The following is a 14,258-nucleotide window of genomic DNA, read 5'->3' on the forward strand; positions in this document are numbered from 1 at the left end:
GTAGGTGGGGAAGCAGGCTGGGGGGAATGGACAGGGGCCACCAAAGGGGCTGCCTGATCCATTGGGGGGATGGGTGGTAATAGGCACCTGGGGGGGAAGAGGGCGGGTCAAGGCTGATCACTCCTCCCTGCTAGGCTGCAAGCAGGGAGGCGTCTCAGGGGCAAACAGTGGGGGGGCGGGGCTGGGGAGGGCAGGGGCAGGGTGACTAACCTGTCCTCCCAGCTAGGCTGCAGGCTGAGGAGGAGGGCTCCGCAAAAGGGAGGGCAAGGACCGGAAGGGGAACGTGGTGGGCGCCGGCTCCTATGGCTGCACTGAGAAGGGGGGGTCACAAGATCAGCAGGGGGGGCGGTGAACAAGGGGCAAAATGAAAAGAAATGCTGGTTCTAGGGGCTCACGGGCTCTGAAGAGCACCCAGGCGCTCTGAGGGGGTGGGGCGGATCGGGGCAGGGAGGAGTAGCAGAGGCATGGGTGGGGGCAGGGACGGGGCAAGGTGGGGCAGGGAAGAGCACAGGACTCCCGAGGAGCAGGGCGGGGCAGGGGCAAACAACAAATGCTGGAGGGCGGGGGCAGGGCAGGGTAACAAGCACTTGAGGCCGGGTGGGGCAGGAAAATTGAGGAAACCCGAGGGAGAAGAGGGGGGTAAGCTGTGCTGGGACCACCGGAGGGTGAAGCACAGGGTAGGGGAAGCCCTCCAGCCAGAAGACAAAAGGCAGCCCCCTCCTCAGCGCTCCCGCTGCAGCAGTGGTGGTAAAGGTGTTGGTCGTCCTCCTCCTCCTCATGGGCAAAGCAGCAGCAGGCTCCCAAGCGGCGATGTCAGCAAGCAGCCAGCCTGGGAAGGCCCCAGCAGTGGTGGTGGTGGTGGTGGCCAGAGGTGAGGGAGGGGGGCAGACCGGCAGGGTCCCCAAGCAAGAGCAGCAGCACCAGGAGCTCCTCCGAGCAGCAGTGTGCTCCTCGGCAGCCGTCGGAGAGTGCTCAAAGAGAGGTCGGGGAGGCCCAGAGTGCTCAGGGCTCTGTTCCCTGCAGACTAGCTAGAAGTCATTAGGGGGCAGCTAGGAGCAGCTGAGGCCAGTTAAGGACCAGCTGGGTGCTTGATAAAAAACCCTCTGCTCCAGACAGCCAGAGCATGGGTTGGAGGTGTAGGAGTGCCGTGCCGTGCCGTGCCGTGCCGTGGGCAGGCGTGCAGAGTTGTGTGAAGGAGCCAGAAGGAGCGCTGTGCTGTGTGGAGGAGCAGAAAGGAGTGCTGAGAAACGTACCGGGCTCAAGAAGCCAGAAGGACAGAGGAGGGGAAATTAGCCCAGGGGAAAAGACTGCAGCTGTGAGTATGGTGCCAGCAGCACATAGCTGATACTCATAGGGCCCCTGGGCTGGGACCTGGAGAAGCGGGCGGGCTGGGTGCCTACCCCCCTCCCTGGGCTGGGAGACAGGGTAACTGGTGATGCCCTGGCCCACCACAAAAGGCAAAAGCGTGAGACCCACTAGGGCGTAGCTGGCCGTTTGCCTCACCGGATTATCCTTTTCTGGGCCCGGCGTTAAATATAACTGTGGGCCCCCATGGGGAATGATTAGAAAAGACAGGAGATGGACACAGAAGGTGTCTTTGCCACAGCACACAGCTGTACAGGTTTTATTTAAAATATTTACTAGTTGCCAATGTAGGTGGCTGCCACTATGGTATCAGCAAGGGTAGCCCTGTGTCAAATACAATACACACAAATGTACATAAAATACATAAATAAAAACCAAACCACTGCATGTGGCTATTGCCCTCTTTACAATGATGAAAAATGTTTTAAGATTTTTCAGCATGCCTTGGCTGCAACAATCTTTTCAATTGCACTGGAGAAGTCTACAGAGTTTGCCAGCTTGTATTCAATGGATAACAGAGTAAGACTAAGTCTTTCTTGAACCACTGTAGCATTAAAAAGGACAAAAAGTGCTTTAAAATGTGAAAAGGACCATTCAGCACTGCAGTGTGAGACTGGCAGTGCCAGGTGAATGCGTAGGGCAGTAATGACATTTGGAAAGGCTGTTTCCAAATTATGCATGTTCGTTATTTTCAATATTTGCAGTGGTGTAGGCAGAGATGATGACAACAGCTGGGAGACAAGCTGCTTTACACGTGAGCACCTCTGTTCCCATTCTTTAAAGATCTCTTCACTGAGGTCGCTTGAATAGAATTCAATTAAACTTCTGAGAGTCTTTAACAGCAGGACTGTCAAGGTCACCTGTTAAAAACCAGAAATGGCTGTTTATTTCTGTATATGCCTGAATTCTCCTGTTGAGATGGAGGAGAAGGGAGTTTTCTGTGGCGCACAATGATTCAACTTTGAACTTCTCTTCACCAGTCAGGACAACAGCGAGATCTTCACTATCATCAGCCACACAGTTTGGATGTTGTTCCACTTTAATTGAAAGTTAGCTGAAGAACTTAAGGATGTTGCAGGTTCATGGCATTTGTGATGAGCTGGACTCAGTCCGGAGGCTCCGCCTCACCCTGCCCCAGGATAGAGCAGAAGAGAAGTCCTCCAGGCAGCACAGAATGGCTGCAGAGGAGCAGCCAATCAGGGGCCAGAAGGGCCATAACATATAAAAGCAAGCAGCAGAGGCAGAGCCTTCCTTCAGTTGCTGTCTGGAACTCAAAGAGGGAGGACCGGATGCCTGGTTGGCTAGAAGAGCAGTAGCACTGGAGATAGCTCACTGCAGACAGAACTGAGAGCAGGGAAGGCTATCAAAGACCAGGTGCCTGACAGACTATTAGAGCGGCCGGACCTTGGACACATCACTGCGGGCACGTTTTGCCCAGGAGACTGAGCCCAGAACCCAGCCAGACCAGGTGTGGGTACCGTGATGGGACCTACTGCTCTGTTTGCAGATTGAACCCAGGGAGGGCTGCTGAAAGGACAGACCAACTGAGAGAACTGAGATGGGCCCCTGTTGGGTTGTCGATGAAGGCAGTGCCCCCAGGAAGGAAGCCTTAGTGTTACGGCCCCATAGCAGGACCGTGAAAAGAACTAGAGACTGTACGCCCCGGAGGGAAGACAGCGTGTGTGGATTGGCCAGAGGGCTGAGTCATCAAAACCCGCCACGAGAATCATTGGCAAGGGGGAGCCTGCGAGATGTGGGTGCCACCCTGGTGTAAGACCAAAGAAAGGCTAGGTGCCAGTGAGGATGCACAAGAGATGTAGGGGGCAAGGCAGCCTTCACCTCCTGGAGCACAAAGTGAGCACATGAGAGGTGGCAGCTCTACCTGTCGGGTGAGTGCCATGGTATCTAGCCAGCCCATCGAGTGTAGTCCATGAGGTCTCAGATTCTGGTGATGTCCACCAAGACCGACTCCCAGACTGTCGAGGGGCCCAACCCCCTGGGCATTTAGGTGGGGACTGGGCAATTAATTGTTCTCCATGTCCACGGAGGGTGGGACAAGAAGTAAGCAGCTCAGTTTTCAGGAAGGGAGTTTTTGCTTGGATATTAGGAAACATTTTCTGAGAATAAGGAGAGGTAAGCACTAGAACAGCTGAGCGAGGGTGGTTGTACAGTCCCCGTCACTGGAGATTTTAAGATCTGGTCAGACGTGTCTTCCCCAGGGCTGTTAGTACTTTCTGCAATAAACAAATGAGAGAGGCAGGGGCAGCAAGGGCCCACGCCTAAAGCTAAGGACGCCAAGTAGTTGGATCTCTTTGGCAGGAAGATATGTTCCACGGGGGGGTCCAGCTTCTAATTTCATATCAGCAGGTGCCCCTCAGCCTCTATGGCTTAGAGCCCCCAAGAGTTAAACAAAATTCACTGAATTGCTCCCACAAGAGTCTAGGGCTGAATTTTCAGCTTTAGTTGAGGAAGGCAGGACAGTAACAAGCTTCTCTGCGAGCGACACTGAACATTGCAGATTCAACGGTGTGAACCATGGCTTCGGCCGTGGTAATGTAGAGGAGTTCATGGCTGCAGGCCTCTGGCCTTCCGTCCAAGGTGCAGCAAAACATCGACCCAGGAGATCCCCTTTGAGGGCACGTCCCTCTTTTCACAACAAACTGATTCCCAGCTCCACAGCCTGAAAGACTCGAGGGCCACCCTGAAGTCTCTAGGTCGGCAGACCCAGCCCCTCAGAGGAAGCATTTCAGACACGAACCTTACCTCGCTTTCACCAGTCTCAACTGAGGCAAGGCTCCACTAGGACATGTGGCAGAGCTACAAGAGAAGGCCTCCTCTCTCGTTGACCCATGGGGCCGAGCCCACAGGAAACCATGGGGTTCAAAGCAGAGCTTTCGAGGGTGCGACTCAAGATGGCACACCAGAACAGTATCTGGATCTAATCCCCTTGTGTTTTGGACTGTTTATCCGACTTCTATCGAGTGTGAGCCCATATTACTTCAGACCGCTGGGTACCATGCATGATAGGACTGGGATACTCCCTGCAGTTCTCTTCTTTTCCTCCTTCCCACCCTCCCTCTCCATCCCTCTTCAGGGACCCTTCTCATGAGCCACTTCTAATCCAGGACATGCAATTGCCCCTAAAAGAGGAAGCGGTAGAAGAAGTTCCTCTGGAGCTAAGGGGCAAGGCTTTCTACTCCTGATATTTCCTACTCCCGAAATCCAAGGGCCGTCTCAGGCCCATCCTGGACCTGTGAAAACTCAACAGATTCATGAAAGGGCTGAAGCTTTGCATGGTCTCCTTGGCCTCCATCATCCTTTCTCTGAATCTAGGGGACTGTATGCTGATCTCAATTGAAGGATGCACACTGTCACATCTCAGTCCTTCAGAGTCACATAAGAGTTCTCCAATTCATAGTGAACCAGGGTCAATACTAGTTTACTGTCCTCCCCTTTGGCCTATCAGAAGCTACTCACATGTTTAGCAAATACATGGCAGTTGTTGCAGCTGTTCTTAGGAAACAAAGGGTGCAGGTTTCCCCTCACTTTGATGATTGGCTGATCAAAGGCCGCAGCAGGGCACAGGGGGTGTCCGAAGTGAGCTTGATACGGAGAACCTTCGAGAAGCTAAGCCTGCTAATAAATGTTCAGAAATCAAGTATTATTTGAACATGTGAGAGAGTTATCAGAGGGGCAGTCCTCAACTCAGTCCAGGCCAGAGCCTTCCTTCCAGAGGCCCGGGGCACCATCTTAGAAGGTCTCAGAAGCCATCCTACCACCATTCAAAACAGTGCCTGAAACGTCTGTGGCATATGGCCACATGCACCCATGTTGTGCAACACACAAGATTGAGTCTCAGACCTCTGCAGTCCTGGCTAGTGTCAGTGTATGGACCAGAAAGGGACCGCTTAGACATGGTGATCACACTTCCTCCCTCAGTAACCGATATCCTCTTTTGGTGGTGTACCCAAGGTCAGTTTCTCGAGACAACACCCTTCACTGTCTCTGGTTAAGAACGCCTTGACATTGGGGTGGAGGGCTCATCTGGGGTCTTTGGTGCCAGGCGGAGCTCTTGCTGCATATCAATGTCAGAGAGTTCAGAGCTGTGCAGACTATCCAGAACCACCTGGAGGGCAAAGGCATGTCAGTTCTTACAGACATCATGACAGCGTTGTTCTAAATAAACAGACAGAGTGGAGCACGCTCCTCTCCCTTGTGCAGGAATCCCTCCACCTATGAGAATTCTGTGTGAGCCCCTCAATCCATCTTGACATTTCTTGTCTTCCAGGGACCCCAGAATAAGATAGCGGGTCATCTCAGCAGATCCCTCTAAAAACCAGGCGTGGTCCATTCACCCAGACACCGTGAATAAAATCTTCCAAAGGTGGGGAGTTCCCCATGCAGGCTTTTTCGCAACAAGGCACAACAGGAAGTGTCTGCAGTTCTTCTCCTGCCTGAACCACAGCCCAGGATTGGTATCAGGTGTATTCCTTCTATCTTGAAAGAACCATCTTTGCTATGTGTTCCGCCCACTCCACTCATACACAGAGTTCTGCTGAAGGTCAGGAGGGAAGGAACTTCCATGATCCTGATAGACCCAGACTAGCCTCATCAACATTGGTTCACCACCCATCTGGATCTTTTGGTGGAGACTCCAATTAGCCAGCCTCAGGTCCCAGCTCTGATTACCCAGGACCAAGGTTGCCTACATCACCTGAATCTGGAGTCGATCCATCTCATGGACTGGAAACTCATGATTCCCCACAGCCATATTTTACTGGACAGTTGAAAATGGGAGCACGAATGCTGAGAGGCCAGTGAAAATGATACAAGGAGACTCTCACAGCGATACACTAAATAAAGTTCTCAAAACTGGATTGGGGATATTAGCAAGAGTTGTGGGGACTCTGAAGGGGGAGAATAAGTGCAGGACTGTTCCTGCACTGACTGGGGGAGGAACACACAGTGTGTGGGGCAGGGTGTGCGGTATCCAGATGACAGTGGAGCAGAGTCCTGAAATAGGATAAAAGAAATAGCTTGAGATAAACAAGCACGACGGTACCTCTGGGTCCTCATATGGCCCTCCTCACTGTTGGTCCCAATATGGGCACCCTATAAATCAGGATTTTTATCTTCACAACTTTCTGAGGCAGGGAAGTGCTCTCCCTATATTAAGAGGGGAAACTGAGGCCCAGAGTAGATTACGAGATGACATATGCAAGGTCACACAGGACCTCTGTGGCCGAGCTAGGAACTGACCAGGTCTTCTGAGTCCCAGACCAGCGCATGATCCCCAAGGGGAGGTTGTCAAAGGCACAAGGGCAGTGAGCAGCAGAGTCCCATTGAATGTGGATGGACAATGGACACCTCACTCGCCGCTGAACATCTGCCTGCACCATCCCCACCCCAATGACATCCTGTGCAGTTACTGTAGCTGGGATAAAGAGACAACGGCCGTCAGTCCACAGGCTTCAGGGCATGTGCTGATCACTGAAGGGGGCTCAGGAAGCTGCACTTCCTCATGGCAGGATATTGCACCCTGAGGGGGTTATGACTAAGCTGGGGCAATCTGTGCTGCCCTCTGACAGAGAGGCTATCGGATGGGAGGGACTGTTACTGTGTGTGGAAATCCTACGTTTGAAACAAGGATGCACAAGAGCCTGTCCACGTGCACGTCACGGTCTCAGGGATTCAGCACAGGGCTCATCAGCCGGGAGTAGCAGCAGATGCTCCGATTCTATGACAAGGAGCAGCAGCACAGAAATGCTGATAGATAAATGAGCACGTCCAACCCTTGGCTCTTCTTTTCTCTCTGGGGTTTTAGCAGTGCAGGACAACTCTAGCAAGTCTGCAAGACACAGTGCTCTGACAATTTGAGCCTCTGTTATCAGTGAATCATTTCTTCACTCTCGGGGGTGGCTCTTAGGATGAAATTCCTCAGGGTCTAATTTCTGCTGTTACCACTGCTCATGGAGTATTGGGAATTGTCTGAGAGATGAGGACAAGCTGAGTATCCACAGGGACTGGACGGGGGAAACATAAAAGTTCCTGTCTAGCATTGCAAGTGCCAGACGTGAGATTCGTACACTCATTCTCAGGTCGCAGTAACAAGATTTCCTCTCTCTGCTGTGTGGGATTCCGGTGAGTTGCCTCTTTCTGCAATAAAGTTAGTGCTAAGGGCTCAGGAAAGGTTCCAGTCAAGAACAATCTGGGCAGGAATTCTCCAGCACGGAGACTTGAACTGTTTAGTATTCTTAGAAACATGAAGGGATTTAAAACTGGAACTAAAGATTCATTGTAAATAGTTTAAACAAATACTTCTGTTAAGATCATTTCCTTGTCTTTCACTGAGACAGATGGAAGGAGACTATCTCCCTTTTTTAAAGTCTCTGTGGTTTTTTCTCTGGTTGTCTCAAATTTTCCAGTTCAGCAACGTTACTGCCAGGTTAAGACGTGTAGCCAAAGCCTGTGTCGTGGGTATCTGTGATACCTGAGATTTCACACCAAGAATGGGTCACACAGGGCTTTACACGCTGGCCTGATTCTGCTCTCACTTTCTGCCTTCAGTGGCTCACTCCAGATTGACACTGGCATCACTGCTTTAAGCAGAATCAGGGCCCCTGCATTTTGAAATCCCCATCTTTCATGCCCTGTCTCAGAATGCCACATAAACTGGGGCTCATTCTTCAGACTCTTTCAGCACCCTAACAGAATAGCTCTCGCTGCTGCAGGACCTGATCTTCACAGCAGGTAGCCTAAAGTTGCACACTAAGTGTGAAATCTTGGTCCCATTCAGATCAATGGCAAAACTCCCATCAGGGCCAGGATTTCACCCCAAATCCACATTTAGGGACTGAAATAAAAGGCCTGATTTTCACCGGAGATGAGCCTCTAATGACTTCAACTGGAGTCGTCCTGTGGCCTCTAAGGATGGGTGAGCTCATCTGGACCAGAGAAGAACTGACAGGAGAGTAGCTGAAATCTGAAACTCACAGCTGAGAGGTTCAAAACAATTCAGGTGACAATTTTTTTCATGCGGGAGAGGGGGGCTGTTTTGTCTGTTCCCCTGCGTCTGTGGTTCTATAGAGGATGAGAAGCACCAAATTCTGTAAAAATAAAAGCATGTTTCTGGCTTAGAGGAAACCAGGCAGTGATGGAAATCTCACTGAGGGAGATCCAGGCACACACACTGTGTGTGTGGAGGGGGTGGGACGTGCAGTATCCAGATCGCAGTGGTGCAAAGTCATGAAACAAGGTGAAATAGGGAATCGACACCCTGCCTAATTCACACACCACAGAGGTGTAACTAGACCTCCTGCAATCTCCCGGGGCAGGTGGGTGTCTCAGGCTGTCATGTAATGTGGACACGCTCTAGTAGATTGTCTCTGACACCTTCCTCCATCCAGCCCATCCCTCCTCCTGTGACCAATCCCACAACAGCTAAAGCTTTGTGTCATTTTGAGGAAGAGATACTCGCGCTGGCTCCTTTTAGCCTGCACATCCTCTCTCCCCTCCCCTCGGGTCTGTCCCGCTCCTTCCCTGCACACGCTGAGCTGCTGCTGGGGATCCCTTCACACCCAGACAGGCTGTGCAGGCTGCTCCTCCTCCATCCCCCCTTTAACTGGTGCAGCCAGACCCAGTGTTTAATGCAGGCTGTGTAGATATTTGTACGAGCTGTCACTGTGTGGTGTGTCCGGCACTTGGTGTTTGGCCTGGGTCAGTGGGATCACTGTGTGGCAGCGCTGGCGGTTGTGGGGGTGGGGAGGAAGGTGCACACGGATAGGAGTTTGTGGGGCAGGGAGCAGGGGGCACAGACAGGCTTCCAGCGCTGGGGATGGTGGGGATAGGGAGTGGGGGGTACATGGACAGACAGGCAGCACTGCTGAAATTCAATTTTTCTTTCTGATTGTTTGTCCCAGGTCAATGCTGGGAGATTTCCTGGCCCCGACTGTGTCTCAGCAGGTGTCAGGGCCTCTTTCCCTGAGAAGCCAGAAAATTGCAGCCTGGGTGTCACAACTTTTACTCTTTTTTTTTTTTCCAGTTTTTTTTCGGTTGTTGAATGTTAATTACGCAACTTCAGGCATTTCCCCAATGGAAAGAACCATTGATCTTTGCTCCTCAGCTGGTTCTGTTTCCCATCAGATCTGATCCCCTCTATAATCTCCTTCCTCCTCCTCGGCTGCCCTGATTCCAACACTACGCTGGGCGCCAGCATCTTCTCCAGGCTTCCCAGTCACCCGTGGCCCCCACAGCTTCTGAGTCTCCCCAAGATCCCCACATCTTTTCCTCTGCAGGCGTGAGATGCCCCCCATCCCCGTGTCCCTTGGCTAGGGGGGGATCAGTGATGGTTTCTGTCCGGTGAGGAACGTCACACACGCAGTGTCACATTGCTGCTCTTGTTGCTACTGCACACACTGAGTGGGGCTTTGGGGGCAGCTACACAACAACAACAAGCAAGCTAAGAAGCGTGCACTGTGTATAATGAGAGCTGGCAATTCTGGATAATGGCTGTGTTCTGTAAGTACAGGAGCCCCTGGCCGCTGGCTGATACAGTGAACCACTGGGCCGCAGAGCCTAAACCCGGGAATTCCTGGGATAATCTGTTAACCATTAATGGGGAGGGTTGTACAGACATTCCTCAGGGTGGAGATTTTATTTTTCTCATCTGAAATGTTCCTCCTTCACGTCCCTCAAATCTTGTTCAGAGTCACCTCTTCCCATGATCCAGTCCCCCATTCTGTGAGCATTGCCTGCTTTCTTTGGTCTTAGACGTATAAATCTACTGAGCTGTATTAGAACACATATTGTCTGCTTTGACTGAGTTAGCAAACAAATCCAGACTGATCTGAATCAGTCACCTGTCCTCTTCATTATTTACAATCCCCCTATTTTTGCAGCACCTGCAAACGTTATCAGTACTCAAGCATGAGATGTGTAAGCTGCTGACGGGTGTCTCTGCTTACCCTTGTCAGTTAACAAGGCAGAATAACAAAACGACTGTACTTGTTATGTCTCAGAGAGAGCTGGGCACCTTCAAGAAAGCGTCTCACCAAAAGAAACAAGGGATGTAACAAAGCACAAGATCCCAGCCTGCCATGATAATGTCTGTTTCCATGGGGAAAACTTGGCTCCTTTCTAACAGAGGAATTGCATCGTGGATCAAACCTATGGTCCATCTAGTCCAGTGTTCTCTCTCTGCCAGCGACAACCATAGAGCTGCCAAAGAAGGTATTGGGGGGATCATCTGATCTTCATGAAGGTGTCACCTTAGTGCCTAACAGCCAGAGATTGGCTTGTGCCCTGAAACACGCAGGTGTACAGGCTTTCCAAGATATTTATTTAGCTGTAACTATTGAAACGAAAGATTCTTACTATCCATATAAACATCCAAAACCTTTCCAAATTTAGCTTAGCTACTTACCTCAACTTCATCTTGTGGCAATGAGTTCCTCTGTCTAATTACGCACTGAGTGAAGGAAGCATTCTTTTTTAATGAGTTTTGAATTTGCCATGTTTCAGTTTAATTCAGTAGCCTCTTGAACTTGTGTTATGAGACAGGGAGAACACATGCTTGAAATACTCTCTACCAGTCAGTATTCTATTGACTTCTGAAATCCCCTCTTATTCCTTCACTTTCTAAGGTAACAACCCCAGTCTTTTCACCCTATGTCTCTGTGAGCATTTTCCCAGCCCCTTGATCATTCTGAACCCCTCTAGTTCTGCAATACCCTGTTTGAGAAGGGTGCTCAGTACTGCACAGAGGAGTCTACAGGAGGGTGAAGCATTGACTGATTGATCTCATGGCATTGTCCATTTGTATTATTCCCCATCCCACTCCTCCTGTGTCCCAACTTCTTCCTTAGTTTTTGGCCATGCTGGCACTTTGAGCAGGGTTTCACAGAGTCGAGTACCATCACACCATGTCCCTCTCCTGAGTTCATAGAGTTAAATTAGAACCTTGTAAGGAGTTAAAGTTTTTCCCTCCAATGGGCATATACTTTGCAAAGATTGACATCGAATGTCATCTCCCATCATGTGGCTTGTTCACTGACCTTGGATGTCTGAGGCCATCTCTGGAATGGATTACGGCCTACATAATTTGTTCCTCTATGCAAATGCTGCCATCTCACTGCTCAACCCCCTTTCTAGACTGTGAATAACTAAATATTTAACATGCTATTTGTTACCAAGTGCCTAACCCCTCTCACTGGGCTTCTCTTCCTTCAGAGGCATCCAGAGCATTTCTGAGGCTGCATAGCGCATTGACCACCTCATGTCAGCTTTCAACCTCACCCCCTCTGGCCCGTCAACGTTCATCCTAAACGGCATCCCGGGCCTGGAAGCTGCCCACATCTGGGTTTCCATCCCTTTCTCTATGTTCTACATCATCAGCCTGTTGGGAAATGTCATGATTCTGTTTCTTGTAAGCAAAGAGCAGACCCTGCACAAGCCCATGTTCCTGCTGCTCTGCATGCTGGCGCTCACAGACATCGGTGGGTCTACCTGTGTCATGCCAAAGGCACTGTGCATATTTTGGTTCAGTTTCAAAGACATCACTGTGGATGGCTGCCTCACCCAGATGTTCTTCTTTAACACGATTGCTGCTATGTACTCAGCCGTCCTCGTGATAATGGCCTTCGATCGCTACGTCGCCATATGTGACCCTCTGAGATACGCCACCATCCTCACCAACGCACGAATCGCTAAGCTAGGTCTAGTGGGTTTGATACGAGCTGTTCTCTTGATTCTGCCATTCCCCCTGCTACTGCGGAGGCTTCCATTCTGTGCCAACCGCGTTATCCCACACACGTACTGCGAGCACATGGCTGTGGTGAAGATGTCGTGTGGGGACACCACAGTCAGTCGGACGTATGGCCTGGTGACAACATTAGTGATCATCACGTTAGACCTGACACTCATTGGCCTGTCCTACGGGCTGATCATCAGGGCCGTCCTCAGGATCTCCTCCAAGAAAGCCCACCGGAAAGCCCTCAACACCTGCACAGCCCACATCTGTGTGATGCTGGTTACTTATTCTCCCTACCTCTTCTCCGCCCTGACACACAGGTTCGGTCAGGGCATCGCTGCCCATGTTCACATCCTCTTGGCTAACCTCTATCTCCTTGTGCCCCCCATGTTCAACCCTATCATTTATGGGGTCAAAACCAAAGAGCTTCGTGACAAAGTGGGAAAATACATCTGCAGAATGTGATCGCCTGGGCCCACTGACTTTAAACCTGCGTGACAGGAGGAAAACGATGTCACCTCATTAATTAAGGGTGCTTTCCCAATGTGGCTGAGCTCATCCTTGTGGCAGTTCAGTTTGAAAAGTTTCTCACACTTAATGTCCTATCATTCCATCACCAAGCACTGCTGTCTCAGACCATCACCTGATCTCTTTTAGCGTCACTATACTCCCACAACCCCTCACACCCTGTCATTCGGCCTTTCCATGACATCCACACCACCAGCGATGGCGGCTTCTCATATGCTCTGATCCCCATTTTCCATCAGTATGGTTGTTGATTCTCACCATTCCTCACTCTCCTCCATCTTTGACTCTGTTGCCCCTCTCTGTCATCACAAGGTGCCCAGCTCTGCCATCCATCAGGCCCCAATAATCCCTTCCAGTCCTGAGTCTCCCCAAATTGGTCTCTCTGAATTCTTAACCAGCACTAACCTGGAGTTTTCCCCTCTGGTTTGTCCTCCCCGAAGACATGAAATCTGCCTTCAATCATCAGTTCATTTTGGGACACACATATCAGTTCATGAGTCAGCAGTGTGCCCTACTGCCGGGAAGCCTAACACCATATTGGGCTGAATTAGAAGGATCGTTGCCAGCAGATGGAGGGAAGTGATTATTCCCCTGTATTCGGCACTGGTCAGGCCACATTTGGAGTATTGTGTCCTGGTTTGGGAGTCCCATTACAGGAAGAATGTGGACCAATTGGAGAGAGTCCAGTGGAGGGGAACAAAAATGATTAAGAGGCTGGAGTACATGACTTATGAGCAGAGGCTGAGGGAACTAGGCTTGTTTAGTCTGCTGAAGAGAAGAATGAGGGGGGCAGTTGAGAGCAGCCTAGAATTTCCTGTAAGGGGGTTCCAGGGAGGATGGAGCTAGGCCATTCTCAGTGGTGGGAAATGACAGAACTAGGAGCAACAGTCTCAAGTTACAGTGCGGGAGGTCTAGAATGATTATTAGAAAAGAGTTTTTTAATAGGAGGGTGGTGAAGCACTGCAGTGGGTTAATAAGGGAGGCGGTGGAACCTTCATCCTTAGAGGTTTTTAAGGCCCAGCTTCACAAAGCCCTGGCTGGTTTGATTTAATTGGGATTGGTCCTGCTTTGAGAAAAGGGTTGGACTAAATGACCTCCTGAAGTCCCTGCCAACCCTTATCTTCTAGGATTCTATGACGTAATGAGGAAAGCAAACATAGACGAGTTACACAGAAAATAAAGAAAGACACAAACTCCGGCGTCCACATCTCTACTAGTCAATTTCCCTTATCTAGTATAAGTTACCTGTATTCTCTGAAGAGTTTTGGCAAAGGCAATGGGGTTTTTTCCACCTTCCTCTGTAGCATGGGGCATGTCTCCCTTGCTTGTGGATTCTCTGTACCTTAAAGTCATTAAACCATGATTTTAGAGAACTTTAATAACTCAGTAATAGCTCAGGGTCTATCACAGGAGTGGATGGGGGAGGTTCTGTGGCCTGCATTGTGCAGAATGTCAGACTAGATGATCATATTGGTCCCTTCTGACCTTAGAGTCTCTGAACCCATGTGTTTTCCTCGGGCCCTCTGTCATCATGGGGATTCAGTGTTTCCCAGACAGGACCCGGCTTAGCTGCTGCAAGTGACATAATCTGAGACATTTTGGGTATTATCTAGACCAG

The 14,258-nt window shown here is 50.5% G+C and overlaps 1 protein-coding gene across 1 annotated transcript; it reads left to right on the top strand.

The window, feature by feature from the left end:
* Positions 1–11,638: 11,638 nt before the first annotated feature.
* LOC137141165 (olfactory receptor 52N2-like) lies at positions 11,639–12,577 on the top strand. The gene has a single exon (XM_067529992.1). The coding sequence runs from the start codon at positions 11,639–11,641 to the stop codon at positions 12,575–12,577; it is 939 nt and encodes a 312-aa protein (XP_067386093.1).
* Positions 12,578–14,258: the final 1,681 nt, after the last annotated feature.

Source organism: Emydura macquarii, unplaced genomic scaffold (assembly GCF_026122565.2).
Source record: "Emydura macquarii macquarii isolate MOO-44397 ecotype Brisbane River unplaced genomic scaffold, CSIRO-AGI_Emac_v2 contig_3013, whole genome shotgun sequence".
NCBI classification, from domain to species: Eukaryota; Metazoa; Chordata; order Testudines; family Chelidae; genus Emydura; species Emydura macquarii.